This window comes from Chenopodium album, chromosome 26 (assembly GCF_948465745.1).
Source record: "Chenopodium album chromosome 26, dcCheAlbu1.1, whole genome shotgun sequence".
In the NCBI taxonomy this organism is placed as follows: Eukaryota; Viridiplantae; Streptophyta; class Magnoliopsida; order Caryophyllales; family Amaranthaceae; genus Chenopodium; species Chenopodium album.
This window is the reverse complement of record NC_137859.1, coordinates 1,832,404-1,846,037: the sequence shown is the minus strand read 5'-3', so window position 1 is coordinate 1,846,037 and position 13,634 is coordinate 1,832,404. Positions and strand designations below refer to the sequence as shown.

Below are 13,634 nucleotides of genomic sequence, written 5' to 3'. Positions count from 1 at the left end.
ACGCCAAGCTTTTTAATTAGTTACGAGTAGCTAATAATAATATTTAATCTTAACCTAGCTAGGTAGTTTTATGCTATAATTAAATAGTTTGGACTTTGGATTATGAATTATTAATACTATTACTATTAGCTTGTAATGAGCTTATGATCTTGGAATATTTATTTGTAGACCTATTATTACTTTATAGTTTGCTATTGGATGCACATAATTTGGGCATTATACTTTATGAGTAGTTTTCATTAAGGTTTATCATACGCATACATAAGGTAAAATACTGTAAAAACCACAATAGTAGTCTGGCTAGGTAGAGTACGTAGTTCATGGGGAAATATTAATACATCGAGAAATATGGTCATGTATGGCAATAAAGATATTGTATTAGATTATTCATGGCCAAAATTCAAAGGATGATGCGAGTTTAATTAATGATGTATATATACATGGTCGTTAAAGTTAGTATAAATGTGTTCCGATTGGGGCTAAAAACCAATGATAATTAATGATTGTGCCAACTCCATTTCAATAGACAATAGTATTGCCATGCCATATGTATGGGAATGACCATGTTTGCAGAATACACATTAACTCTGATCTCTATTAGACTATCCAAATAAACACGTATTATAATCTCAATAATAATAATAATAATAATAATAATAATAATAATAATAAAAAGTGGTTAATTTCATATATGATTGTGTTTTACAATTAAGAATGATATTAATCGCGAAAATTTATAAAGTAATACAACTAGTAAAAAACAATAAAGAGTCATCGATATTTATCTAGTAATGTAGAAACCTTTGGATCAATGATTAGTTGTTGATAAAGAAGAATCAAGAGGCAAAGGGGTCAGGTCAACTCAATCTAGGCACATCGAAACAATAATATTTATTCATATAGAAGAACATGATCATGACTTCATGAGATTATTTAGAGTTCATGTAGTAGATCAATACAAAGTATATATTGCATAAACTATTACAAGAATGTGTAAATTGAGTTGCTAGATACATTGTACTTCGAGTCTGTTTATTACACGGATTTAATTATTGAGATCAGCCGTTTTGTCTTTAAGTATAAACCTTTTTTAAGCAATTTTATAATATTTTCTTAATTTGTTTTTTGTCAGTTTTCTTTAAGTGAGGGAACCAAGTAATACATTAACATCAAAAAAGGAATCCCATTGTGGTGTTTATGATGCAATGATTAATGATATGATCTATCGTCTGTATTAGCTAATTTATAATCTTAATTACAATAATATAACATTAAGCTATATAACATTAAGCTTCTTACATGATTATTAATGACAAAAAGACATTGCCATTTCTTCTTTAATTAGCTTGATGAACTATACTTGTACTTCGTAATAAATTTACTTATTAACTTATGTATTATGGGTTTAAATTTTCTTTTATTAATAATAGTTATAAATAAATGAAAAGCTATTACTTGTGTTATTAAAATTGTAAGGTTATGATATATGCGTCATATTATATTAATTAAAAAATAACTACAATAACATTAAAAATTAACATTTTATTTACTAGCTTTTAAAATGTTTACATGCCTCAAAACAAAGAGTTTTTATTACTTACTTCGTATTAAATTGATTTCTAAAATGTGGAATATGATGCAACCTAACATGTGATCAAGAACACTTGTTAAAAAAAAAAAAAAAAAAACCGTTTAGACTAAATAAAAACTCCATTACAACATCGACCTTTCCGTTGTATGCACAAAATAGGAGTAGCTAGGCTTCAATTCATACAATCATACTACCCTATTCTAGATTACAGCAGTGTATAAGGTGCCTATGCCACAAAAATGATGACATAGAGGACATTATTATATTTTAACCTAGCTTGTCCATGAATCATCTTGAGATCACCTTTTACAAACTTATCTATGAGATCTAGATAAGCTCATTTATTACTTAATAATCCTAATTAGGGTATAGTACCAATATTATCATCAGAAAAAACAACTTGGCCCTATCCATCATGCAAATATATACAACGCACACACTAAAAAATTCAAGCTATAGATGCTAGCTGCGCCGACGATGAAGAACAAGTTAAACATTTTTTTTCAAGGGGGATAAGGCGCCGGCGGGGCTAGCTAGCTAGACTATAGTACAACAACATACATTATTTAACATCAAATATAATGGTAGCATTGAATAATTTACATACCATAGATTTGAATGGTCTAGGATTGTTATTAGTAGCAAACAAAAGTATAATAAAAACACATGCAAAAGCATAAGAGTCCATGCAAGTAACAAGACAGAAAAAGAATACAAGTAAATAATATAAGAACGTACAAGTCAACAAACAATGTGGGTTTAGCTTTGGTTTGTCACATAGCATAATAACTAAAGAATATGTGCGCATATAAGTCAGCCAAATATGTAGTGCCTCGTCCTACTTTTCTTGGGCAGTTAACTTTGCCATTTGCGCCTCCCACCTACGGTATATATTTCCCATTGTTGCATTTATAAATAATGCTCTTTTCAATCCATTTTATAAACTAAGAAATTTCTTTTATCCAAAATATAATGAAATATATAGCTCAAATTTTTATTTTGATACGACTATATATATGTTAGATAGTTTTTATTTTTTAGTGGAGGGTATATTACATATTTACATATATACAACTATACAAGTATTTAAAATACAATTATAAGATGGCTATTAGCCGTTTACTTTTATGCCGTAAGTCCGAATTTGTGGACTTCGCGAGTAACGATGTTTTGATGATTAATTATACGAATATCAGCAACATTCTTTTCATGATTTTAGTATTTTACATACACCAATAAAGCTTTGATACAATTTTTAAGCATTTCCACTTCTTTAAAGTAAACCCATGCATAAGATGTTTGGTTCATGCTTTGTTCAATAACCAATATATCTTGACTTATTTCTCAAACAAAATAAACCTTATCAAAATAAGTAATTAAAAACGGAGCTTTAGAAGACAAAATGATTTATTTAGACAATTTCATACACAACTAAGTTTATTTAAGACAAATTAAATTCATTCAGAAAAAATAAATTTACATATATATATAAGTAGTAGTTCAGATTAGATAGATCTATGCATATTTAATTGAGTGGAATTTTATTTAAACCTTGCTCATATTTAATTGAGTGGAATTTTATTACTATGATGAAGTATATTGACATAATTGTTACTCCAGTGATTTTGTTAATTGTGTATATTGAGGTATGAATTCTAAATCTCATACTAGTTTGAAGTTGGGAGCGAGGGATAGCTCAAGGGGTTAGAGCTACCCTTTCAGTTCCAAAATATCTTGGGATTTGATTCTTACCATTTGTCCTTGTGGCTCTCAAACACCAAGAAAAAATGAAAAGCATAGTTTGAAGTTTTTTTGGTTTTATGTTTAAATGATTTTTTGGTTTTATTGGTAGAGTGGAATGTGAATCTTAGGGGGGCTAAGGTAGGTATATATGACCGCATGTAATTCTTCGGGAATGGGTTAGAATGAAAATCTCTTAGTATGAGGTTCAAAACAACGGCCTAACCAACTAATGAAATGGACATAATGCATTTTAATTTCATTTCAACTCATTCAAAATGATTAATCAAACAACTCCTAAAAATTTACTTAAATTCGAATACAGTTCAGAGTAAGATAAATAAAATAATAGAATGAAGAATCGAAGATATTAAAACTTTGGTGGAGCTTTTATTAGCAATAACAAATACTCTATAGGAGTACAATAGTATTATCCCCAAAACAAGAAGAATTTTTCAAAATTTCATGTCCAAAAAAAACAGTTTTTCAAAATTTCATGTCCAAACTTAATTAATGGATTAATGAACCAATCTTTTAAAAATGCTGACTTAGCTTGTGATTAAATTTAACAATTCGACAAAATTGCGTAAAATGGGGAGACTATAGTCTAGCTTACCATACTCATAACCATTATTTACCATAAACCATTAATTACCATATAAAATTACCCTGTTTTACCAAGATTAAATTTAGAAATTATTTAAAATCATGACCAACCCGCCTTATATTATTCTTCTATCTTAAAATACTAGGTTAAATCCCGTGCCATGCACGGTAATGTTTAATACTTAATACTTAGCATTAGTTTAACACTATTATTTAATAAATAAAATATTATTCTACCTAATTGCAAAATACGATGAAAGTTCTTACAAAAAAATTTAAAAAAATTTATCACACTAAAAAAACAGAGTGAATAATATATGCACGACTAATAAAAATAACTATGAATTACATTACAAAGTTAAAGATAGAAAACTATTATTGCATAATATTGTATAAAAAGAATAATATCTTTGCTTGAATGTGTACAAATGGAATATACTTATTAAATCGGAAGTGAAATATTATTGTATAGTTTGTATTAAAAACTTCTCTAAGAAGCTTTGGCCAAAAAAATAAAAATTAAAATAAAATAAACAAAAAAAACTTTTGGAGGGAAAATTTTTAACCAGGAGATGACATGTGTCATTCCTGGTTTCGCCTTTAGTATAAAGTTATAGATTATAGATTAATTACTGTCCTTTTTTAATTCAATAAAAAAATAAATAAATTAAAATCCGCCCCTCTTTTTTTGTCCTTATTTGCATCTTCCCTTTTTCACACTTCACAGCTCTATAAATTACTCATCATCTTCTCCATTCTCCATCCCCTTCTCTCTCTCTCTTCAACTTTCTCTCTCTAATTAACTCTCTCTTAATTACAATTAAACTCTTATTAGCAGAGATCATCAACTATACAGCAATGGAGGACATTGATTCTTTCTGGAGTTTTCCTGAGGTGGGTTTTTCTACAATTTCCCATTTTTAACTTCCCCTGTTTTTTTTTTAACTAAATTTGACATTTTGCTGAATTCTTTGCTTTTTTTTTTTTTTTTTAATTGCCTTAATCTTTGTCTAATATTCTGAAATTTTGATGAATTGATTCAATTTTCTCATGTTGAATGATTTGTGTTGTCAATTGTCATGACATTGTATAAAATTCGGAAATATTAAGCATTAATAACACTAATTTATGTTAATTCAAATTTATTATAGGTTTTCAATTATTTTTTTTTCATTGGCTAGCTTAAATATTTAATGAATTAAAAGGGTATTCTCTAGGTACTATTGATGATTATCAGTGATAGTGAAACATTGGCATTTTACTGAGAAATGAAGAAAAAATAAAAATAAAATTTGTCCATGTTCTTTGGATTCTTATCAACAGTACAATTTTTTTATTTATTTTTATTTTTTGTATGTACTTCGTATGTCTAATTCATAACGGAAAAAAACAGAGTTTTTGACTAAAATGAACTTTAAAATCTTTTTTTCATGGGGTCCCTATTTCATGATTTACCCATCTCCCTAACTTTACAAAAGGTCTAATTTTTTGTTTTTTCATAAAAATCCCTTTTTTTTACTAATAATTTGTCCATGTAATTTATTATAATTATTTTACTAATTTACCCTTTTTTTCCTTTGATTTTACAGAGTGCTATTGAGTTAAAACAGAAGCTTGAATACAAGACATATGAGTTAGAAATGACAAAAAATGAGACAAATGAAGAGATAAGGAAGAGCAATGAGCAAATCAAGAAATTGCTTCAGCTTTTACAAACAGCTTACAAAGAAAGAGATGAAGCCAAATTTCAATTACAAAAAGTCCAACAAATTATGGCATTCAACAAACCAAACAACAACAACAACAATGCTATTGATCATTTCATTCCAACTACAAATTCCTCTGCTTTTTTGGCTCCTCCTTTCTCCCCCGATAGCCCTTTATTATCAGCCAATTTCGCAACGACGAAAGCAAACTCAACCATCACTGATTCAAGCAGTTTTTCATTAGAAACTCACACCACCAACAATCACAACAATTTTAGCCATCCTCACTCTCATGTTTCGTCTCCAGCTGCTTCGTCTCCTGACTCAAGTAACAATATTTTTAGTACTCCAACAACCCTTTCTCCTAAACCTACACCCAAAAAAATTGACCAAGAATCATTGATCATTGCAAATTTAGCCAAGGGGAGAGCACTCCCACCAAAGGGGAAGCTCCTACAAGCCGTGCTCGAGGCAGGACCACTTCTTTCGACATTGATGGTGGCCGGGTCACTTCCCCAATGGCGAAACCCCCCAGGTGTATTGACCCATCAGATACCTCCCGTAAACCTTAAAGGCTGTGGGGTAGTGATAAATCAATCCCCGGGGGGTTCTAAATTTTGCTCATCTCAACCACCACAACCATCTAATGTATTGTCGCAAAATATAATGGCTAATAATGTTACAAATAGTTATGTCGTCAAAGGGATGGGTAATTCAGAGTTGTACAATAATTCTAGTGGGTCATTTGGTGTATGTACAAGTCCAATGTTGGATTTTGGGAGTGGATCGTCTTGTTTGATGGGTGGTAGAATGATGATTAATCCAAATGTTGGATTTAATTGTCAGATTCCTAAGAGGCAGAGAATAATTTGAAAATAATTTTGACTCATTTTTCTTTTCCCAATATTTATTTTATTATAATTATTATGTATATTTTGGCTGAACTGCTTTTCTTGTAAATAAATGATGAATTTCTTGTCAAAAAAATGATGTATTATTGCTTAATGGCATAATTATTAGTGATTTTAGTCTATAGATATCTTTGTATTTAGTGAAAGATCATCCATTGTTTTGCAAATAATATAGGTTCTTCTGTATGATTGGCAATTTGGCATTGGCTTATATTATGTCTTAAGTTAACTTTGAACCTACAAAGTAACATTTTTAATGAACTTTGACCATATTTAATTCATAATGCAAGCTCATCAGCATCCTTAATAATATTTGTCCATTTTAATTCATGCACTAATACGCGTAACTTCATATAAACAAGCAAAAGGCTTGGTTACCATTTAAATACTGTTAACAGTGTTAAGTGTTTATATAAAACATCGATAATATACCATTATGGTTTCATGAACCTTCTATTTATATTGAGTAATTATATTCTCTGTTTCAAAGTAGCAAAGTGAACCTTCAAGTTCAATCCATGAGGCGGTATCTTGTTTATTTAGGTTATGTTCATGCCTACTTGCCTAGGCTCTAAAACTAATCTGATTTGATGATGAAAGCAATAACATTTGATGGTGTCAATAAACGCCTCGCCAACATTTGTAACATGTCTAGAACTCACCTTTCCATCACTTTTGAGATATGCCCATTTAGTGTTTTAACACTAACAAAATTAGTCTTCATGATGTGTCTCCTTCATGCATGTTCAAGAGAGAACTAACACAACTTTTTTCCGTCGATATTTGAATATTAGATCCATTGTAGCATCACATCAACAAATTATATATCAAATGAACACAATTTACCAATTTAATTGCTAATATCTTTATAAACAAAAGTTTAACGACATCTTTCTCTTTCATAACAAAGATAAATCAAATCCAAACCGAACGTTACATTTCTTCTCAATTTGAATAGTGTAATCAAAATATATATTAAAAAAAAAATCCAAATTAGTTTATAATTGTGATATGTGAACACAAATCACTCCGGTCATATTCCGATCAAATCCCATGAGATCAAACTCATTAAACTAGAAGTTGTGCATGGATCAACCTTACTCTCACAAAAATTTGAACTCACGAATCATGCATTCATTCATGTTTCAATATGGTAGGTTCGACCGTTCGAATATGTATATATTTTTTTGGTTCTTTTCTACTAAGTTTGCTAGTTTGTAACTATGGTGGGGTCAAAGCAAAATATCTTTTCTATAAACATAAAAAATAAAAAAAAATAAAAAAATAAAAAATAAAACCACAATATTGCATGACCAATTGAAAGGGCCGGCTTTTAGTGGGCATATTATAAGCAAAGACAGAAAAAGAGATATAACGACAATGTTTATTTGCTCCATTTTCTCCTTGCCGTCGTAGACCTACTTACACACCCAACTTCATTGACATTTTTATACTCCTACTCCTAGTCTTCTACGATACTTCTGTATTTTCATTTGGATAATAAGAATCTTCTCAAAATAATTCACTATTGTTTTACTCGCAACGTGTTACTTTTAAATATCGGATTGCATAATAATTGTAATGTTATTTTACATTATCAATTGTTATTTTTATCTAGATTCATTACGACATGAGTTCTTTCTATATGTCTTCTCCTTTGTTTAAACATTGTGCTTCTCCTCGTTTTATCATTAAACAAAATAGGACAAGTATTTATTATGGAGTACATGACTACATGTAGTAATGGCAAAAATATAATAGTAAGAAAATGATGTGTTAACCTTAGTTAGGGGCCTTAGGGCAATTAGTTTGACCAGTTTTATCATAAAAGCTGAATAAGACCCATATGTTTAGTACTTTCAAAGCTCTTTGACTGGTTAGGGTGATAGTTGGAGTTTGGTCTGACTTGATCGATGTGGGAACAAAAGTGCTACTTCTTCTCTCAGTTACATCTTTGGCTCATAACTCTGAAGTAATTAATCACTCTAATTCTCTAATCAGTATTATAGGCTTAATGTACAAGATTAGAGCTCCCCTGCCTCTTTCTTTTGACTCTTTGATATTTTTTTTTTAACTCTTTTTTGGTATAGAACTTTGTTTATTACTACACTGTGGTTTTACGTTACTTTTCCTTTTCCATCTCAATATCGCTCATGTATGTGCCAATTAAATTTCTTTTTAGAAAAATGAATTATTTGTCCTTAGTTTTATGCTTGAATTACACTAGTTGTTTAACCGGTATTGAATGGATTGACTTGTTAAAGATTTCGGTCTGATAGGACCGTTTATCGATCTTACCTCTCTATCATCCTTCAACAATATATTTTTTTCTTTGACGTTCATAACATTTAGGAGGAAAAGTATCTAGGGGCATAAATCAAATTGAGGTTCAATTATAGGAATGCCTCTCTTATAAAGTGAAGTTTCTTTTAAAAAAAAAAAGAAAAAAGAAAAAAAGAAGGGATAATGATCGATCTAATTAACGTGTGATACTGTGATTTAATACTTGTACAAAGTACAAACTACTGTTGTAGCTTAGGAATACAACTCAAAAATCTAGTACAGGTAGAATGTTACTATCAGGCTGAAGCACGTGCCATCTACCAATGCTAATAGTCGTCTAGGTCTAGCAAATACTTAGCATGTGCCATAATATACGGTCAATATGCCACGTGTCAGGTAAAGAAAATGAGAAAATTGTAGAACACGTGGCTGACCCTTATTGTTGGATAAATGTGAAGAGACCCTACATAAATTGGTGGGCCCTATTAGAAAGTGCAACAAAGTGGGACCCTACAGGCTAGAGGCAGGTTGCAAGACTTTGAGTTGGGATGGCTACACGGCTATACCCACCCATGTGCAGCCGCACAACAGGAGACGGCACCTTATAGTTTTGGACTCTTGGGTAAGACTTTATTCTTGGTCAAATTAATAAAAATTTAGAATTAAGTTACTTAGAGGCCTATTCTCTTCAGCTTAATTTCACTACAGTTCAGTTCAGCTTCAATCACTTCACTTCAGTTCATTTCAGCTCTAATCAATTTAGTTCAGCTCCTAATTTCCTTCTCTCATACTTCCTCCGTTTTCTTTTACTTGCAACACAGCCTTGTGGCACGTGTTTTGAGGTCGGGTTTATGTAATGTAAACGGACAAATTTTTCATTATAATTTTTACAAATGATACTTAACCCTATTTTAATTTTCGTGTAAAAATTATATTTATAAATTCGCTCGTTTATCCTCACTAATCATCTCCTAAAACTGCATGCTTAAAAGGTGTGTTGCAAGTAAAAGAAAACGGAGGAAGCATATAATATTCATTTCAGCTCTATTCAGTTTAGTTCAGCTCCAATCAGTTTAGTATATCAGAACATGCCCTTAGTTTTTGTTTTTTGTTTTTTTTATTTTTTATTTTTTTGAAGATGAATGTGCACTAAAAATTGTTAAAACGAGTGCATGGCAAAAATATACTCGTTTTAAAATAATGGGAAATTCTCATTGGTAGCAATAAACTATTGCACATTCTCATTGGTAGCAAATTTTTTTTAAAAGTCTCTTAAATAGCATTAGTAATCTAATTATTCTCTAATGTAGCATTATTTTACTAAAACTAACATAATTACGTTAATTGGACTAACCATGGTTACATAATATGGAATGGACTAAAATACCCCCTTTTAATTTTGTAAATGCATCCCACTGATCAATTAATAAAGGCCCATTCATTGAAGACTTTGCCGTTGAACACTTTCGAACGTATTACTTGCTGCTGCGTTGATGATTTTCGAGCGCTAAACAACAATCATTAATATACCAATTTCAATCCTAATCTCTCCAAGGTGCTGAATTTTGACTTTGGGACGGTATGTCATCCTATCTGAACCCTAAATTTTCTGTTTTTTCGAATTGAAATGTATTGTTGTTATAATTGATCTGTTTTTTTCATGGATGATTATTTAAGATCTGGGTTTTTATGTGCTGAAATTTTGAATCTTTCTTGTAATTTAGGGTATGTTTTATTGTTAATTGGTGTGTGGTTTGTTTTGGGTTTTTATATGTCAATTCGTGTGGTTGTAATGGAGAAATTCTTGTGTATTTTTAGGGTTGTTAGTTATGTCCAAAATAAGTTGAATGTTACGAATTTATTGAGTTAATGTTGCATGTTGAATTGAGATGTGTATTTGGTTTAATAAATGCAGAATGGGTGATGCTATTGTGTTGAAATTCAAGTTTAAAAGTGGTGATGTAGATGTTGTTGTCCAGGACATCGATAAGACAAACCTTATCGATGTGATCATAGATTATTGGGATTATGCCGTTGAACGACATATTGAAATGTCCAAATTCCCTACATTTAGATATATGCATAACAAAAATTACCACTATCTTAATAGTGATCAAGACTTAATGAAGATGTTCTATGACTTTGCTGGAAAGAATGAGATACACATATGGGTGTATGATGCTAATAGCCCAAGTCAAATTTTTAAAGATGCTAAGGCTTTAAGGACAACTAGGAATGCAAGACGGATTAAGGAACAAATGCAAGGTGTATATTCTCACTTTTCCACCATCTCAACTAGCTTAATTCGCAAGAAAAAAATTACAGAGAAGAAGAGGGAAACAAAATTCAGAGGAAGAAGAAGATGGAAGTTAGAAAAATTGGGGAAATAGGAGTTTTATATAAGAACCCTAGTTTTTGAGGGAGGGAAATTGTTTTAATTGTGTTGGAGGGAAATTATGTAACCATGGTTACTCCAATTAACTTAATTATGTTAGTTTTAGTAAAATAATGCTACATTAGAGAATAATTAGATTACTAATGCTATTTAAGAGACTTTTAAAATTTTTTTGCTACCAATGAGAATGTGCAATAGTTTGTTGCTACCAATGAGAATTTCCCTAAAATAATTAAGTGTTGCTCATAAGTAAAACTTACCCAATTCTCAAATAAAATGAAATATTTTTACTTTTATGCGCTATGAATAAATAAAGGAGTATCACAAACTTGTTTTACATATTCAAATTAATTATAATCTACAACATGATAAGTTGATGATTTTTTTTCTCATTTCTCACTTAAATGCTTTTTGTGAGGTAAAATTAATTTGAGTAGGAAGAATATCACATCTAGTCATCTAGGTAAGAATTTTTCTGTCTTTTTTTTTATAAATTTTTTTTATTTTTTATATCTCATACCAACGAAAAGTGCAAGTATCTCTAGTGAGATGAATCTAACAATTTGCTAATAGTTTGTTTGCTAATAGTTTATTCAAGTAAATCAAATAAGTGTACAAATGTGATTGAATTATAGTGAAATTAGCATATCATTTTAAACATGGTCAATTCAGAAAAAATTCTTAACAATCGTTGTAACCAATACATTTTCTTTCAAGTGTAAGAGATGACAAGTCAAGTTTTTTTTTTTCTTTCTTTTTTTCGGGGGGCAGGGGTGGGTTTCAAAATAACTACGGAGTAGATTAATATTATTACTAGTTTGTAGCATTTAGATATGATTGATTGTCATAATTATATTCTAGTTTTAACTTTTATTCCGTAATTATTTTCATAATAAATAATTACAGTAAAAGTTAAAAGTTATTACAAAAAGAAAAATCTATAAACAAGATTATACTTGTGGTTGTAACAAGAAAGTAATCATATCTTATTATTATAGCATTAAAAAGCTAACAACATGAAGGCATTATTGGATTAACTCATAAAAGTTTTTGGTACGGCTTTAAGCATAAAATCAAAAGGTAAAAAACAAGGGTTGGCCGTTCTAAACTTTATCGGTTATAATTTTACCCCAAAGTTAAAATGTTCATTACAAATTAATGAAGTGATTATTTTACCCCAAAGTACTTGTATTATTTAATTGATCAAATATATATTATGATTGAACCGACAGGTAAAGTCGTTACTCGTTTAAGGGATCCAAGGGGACGAAAGTGGAGCCTGTCTTTACTTTTCTGGACCATTTTTGGTGCTTTAATTATTAATAATGATAAATTAATCTAATAAAGATTTTACTTCAAGTAGAAAAAGTTGCACCTGTGTTGCCTACATTTGTATGCCTAGCTAGCTAGGCCCCTCCCCTTACTCAACAGTAGAAAACCAACGGCTAACGCCTATTATGGTTACTGGTAAGTTGTTATTTCACTTATACTTCCCTTGTCCTTTTTTTTTTTTCATTGTAAAAAATTGAGTTAAATATATAGTATAAAAAAAAATTCAACTATAAATATAATCATTCAATTCTATAAAAGATGATATAATTAAATGAAGTTAAAATATAGGACTTGTTCACATTTACTTAATTTTAGTTCAGTTTAGTTCAGTAATATAGGACTTGTTCACATTTACTTAATTTCAGTTCAGTTCAGTTCAGTTCAGTTTAGTTCAGTTCGGTTCAGTTCAGCTCCAATCAATTCAGTTCAGCTCCTAATTTCCCTCTCTCATAAAATATTCATTTCAGCTTAGTTCAGTTTAGTTCAGTTCGACTCCAATCAGTTCAGTTCAGCTCGATCAGTAAATGTAAATAGACCCTAGTTTGTATAAATGTAAAAGTCAAATAATGTCAACTAAAAAAAACCAGAAAAATAGTATACAAGTGTATTTAAAAAAACTGGATATACAACTTAAAAAAAATGATATGTAGAGAATTCCAAACTATTTTAATTTTAAGAAAATCAATTGGAAAAGTTTAACGAGAACAAACTTTTGTTCTTTTAAACACTGTTATCTAATTATATGACGAATTAAAATTTCAAAAGTAAAAGTTTTTATGACTAAATTTCATATCTCTCGACTCTAATTAACATGCACGCTAATCAATAATCATCACATATTACTAATGATCTTTTGAGAGACATTAATAATTTGGGCAAGTAAGTAATAACTAGAGTTGTATTGTCAAATGAGATAGGTCGTGGAAAATCAAACATCACAAAAAAATTCCATTTGATGATCAATGTGGGACAAATGTATCACATCACATACTTGATAGATAATATAGAAAATTTTTGGACCTTATTAATATAATGATTAGTGGTCAATTAAGCACTTTCTTTAGTCGGGG

At 29.9% G+C, this 13,634-nt stretch overlaps 1 protein-coding gene across 1 annotated transcript; it reads left to right on the top strand.

The window, feature by feature from the left end:
- Positions 1 to 4,728: 4,728 nt before the first annotated feature.
- Positions 4,729 to 6,516, top strand: LOC145616136 (uncharacterized). The gene is made up of 2 exons (XM_081670836.1): positions 4,729 to 4,831; positions 5,527 to 6,516. The coding sequence occupies exons 1-2, from the start codon at positions 4,796 to 4,798 to the stop codon at positions 6,514 to 6,516; spliced, it is 1,026 nt and encodes a 341-aa protein (XP_081526962.1). The 5' UTR covers positions 4,729 to 4,795.
- Positions 6,517 to 13,634: the final 7,118 nt, after the last annotated feature.

Coding starts and splice junctions, on each gene's coding strand:
- LOC145616136 (XM_081670836.1), top strand. CDS start 4,796: ATGGAGGACATTGATTCTTTCTGGAGTTTTCCTGAG. Junction 4,832..5,526: donor CTTTCTGGAGTTTTCCTGAG/GTGGGTTTTTCT, acceptor TTGATTTTACAG/AGTGCTATTGAGTTAAAACA.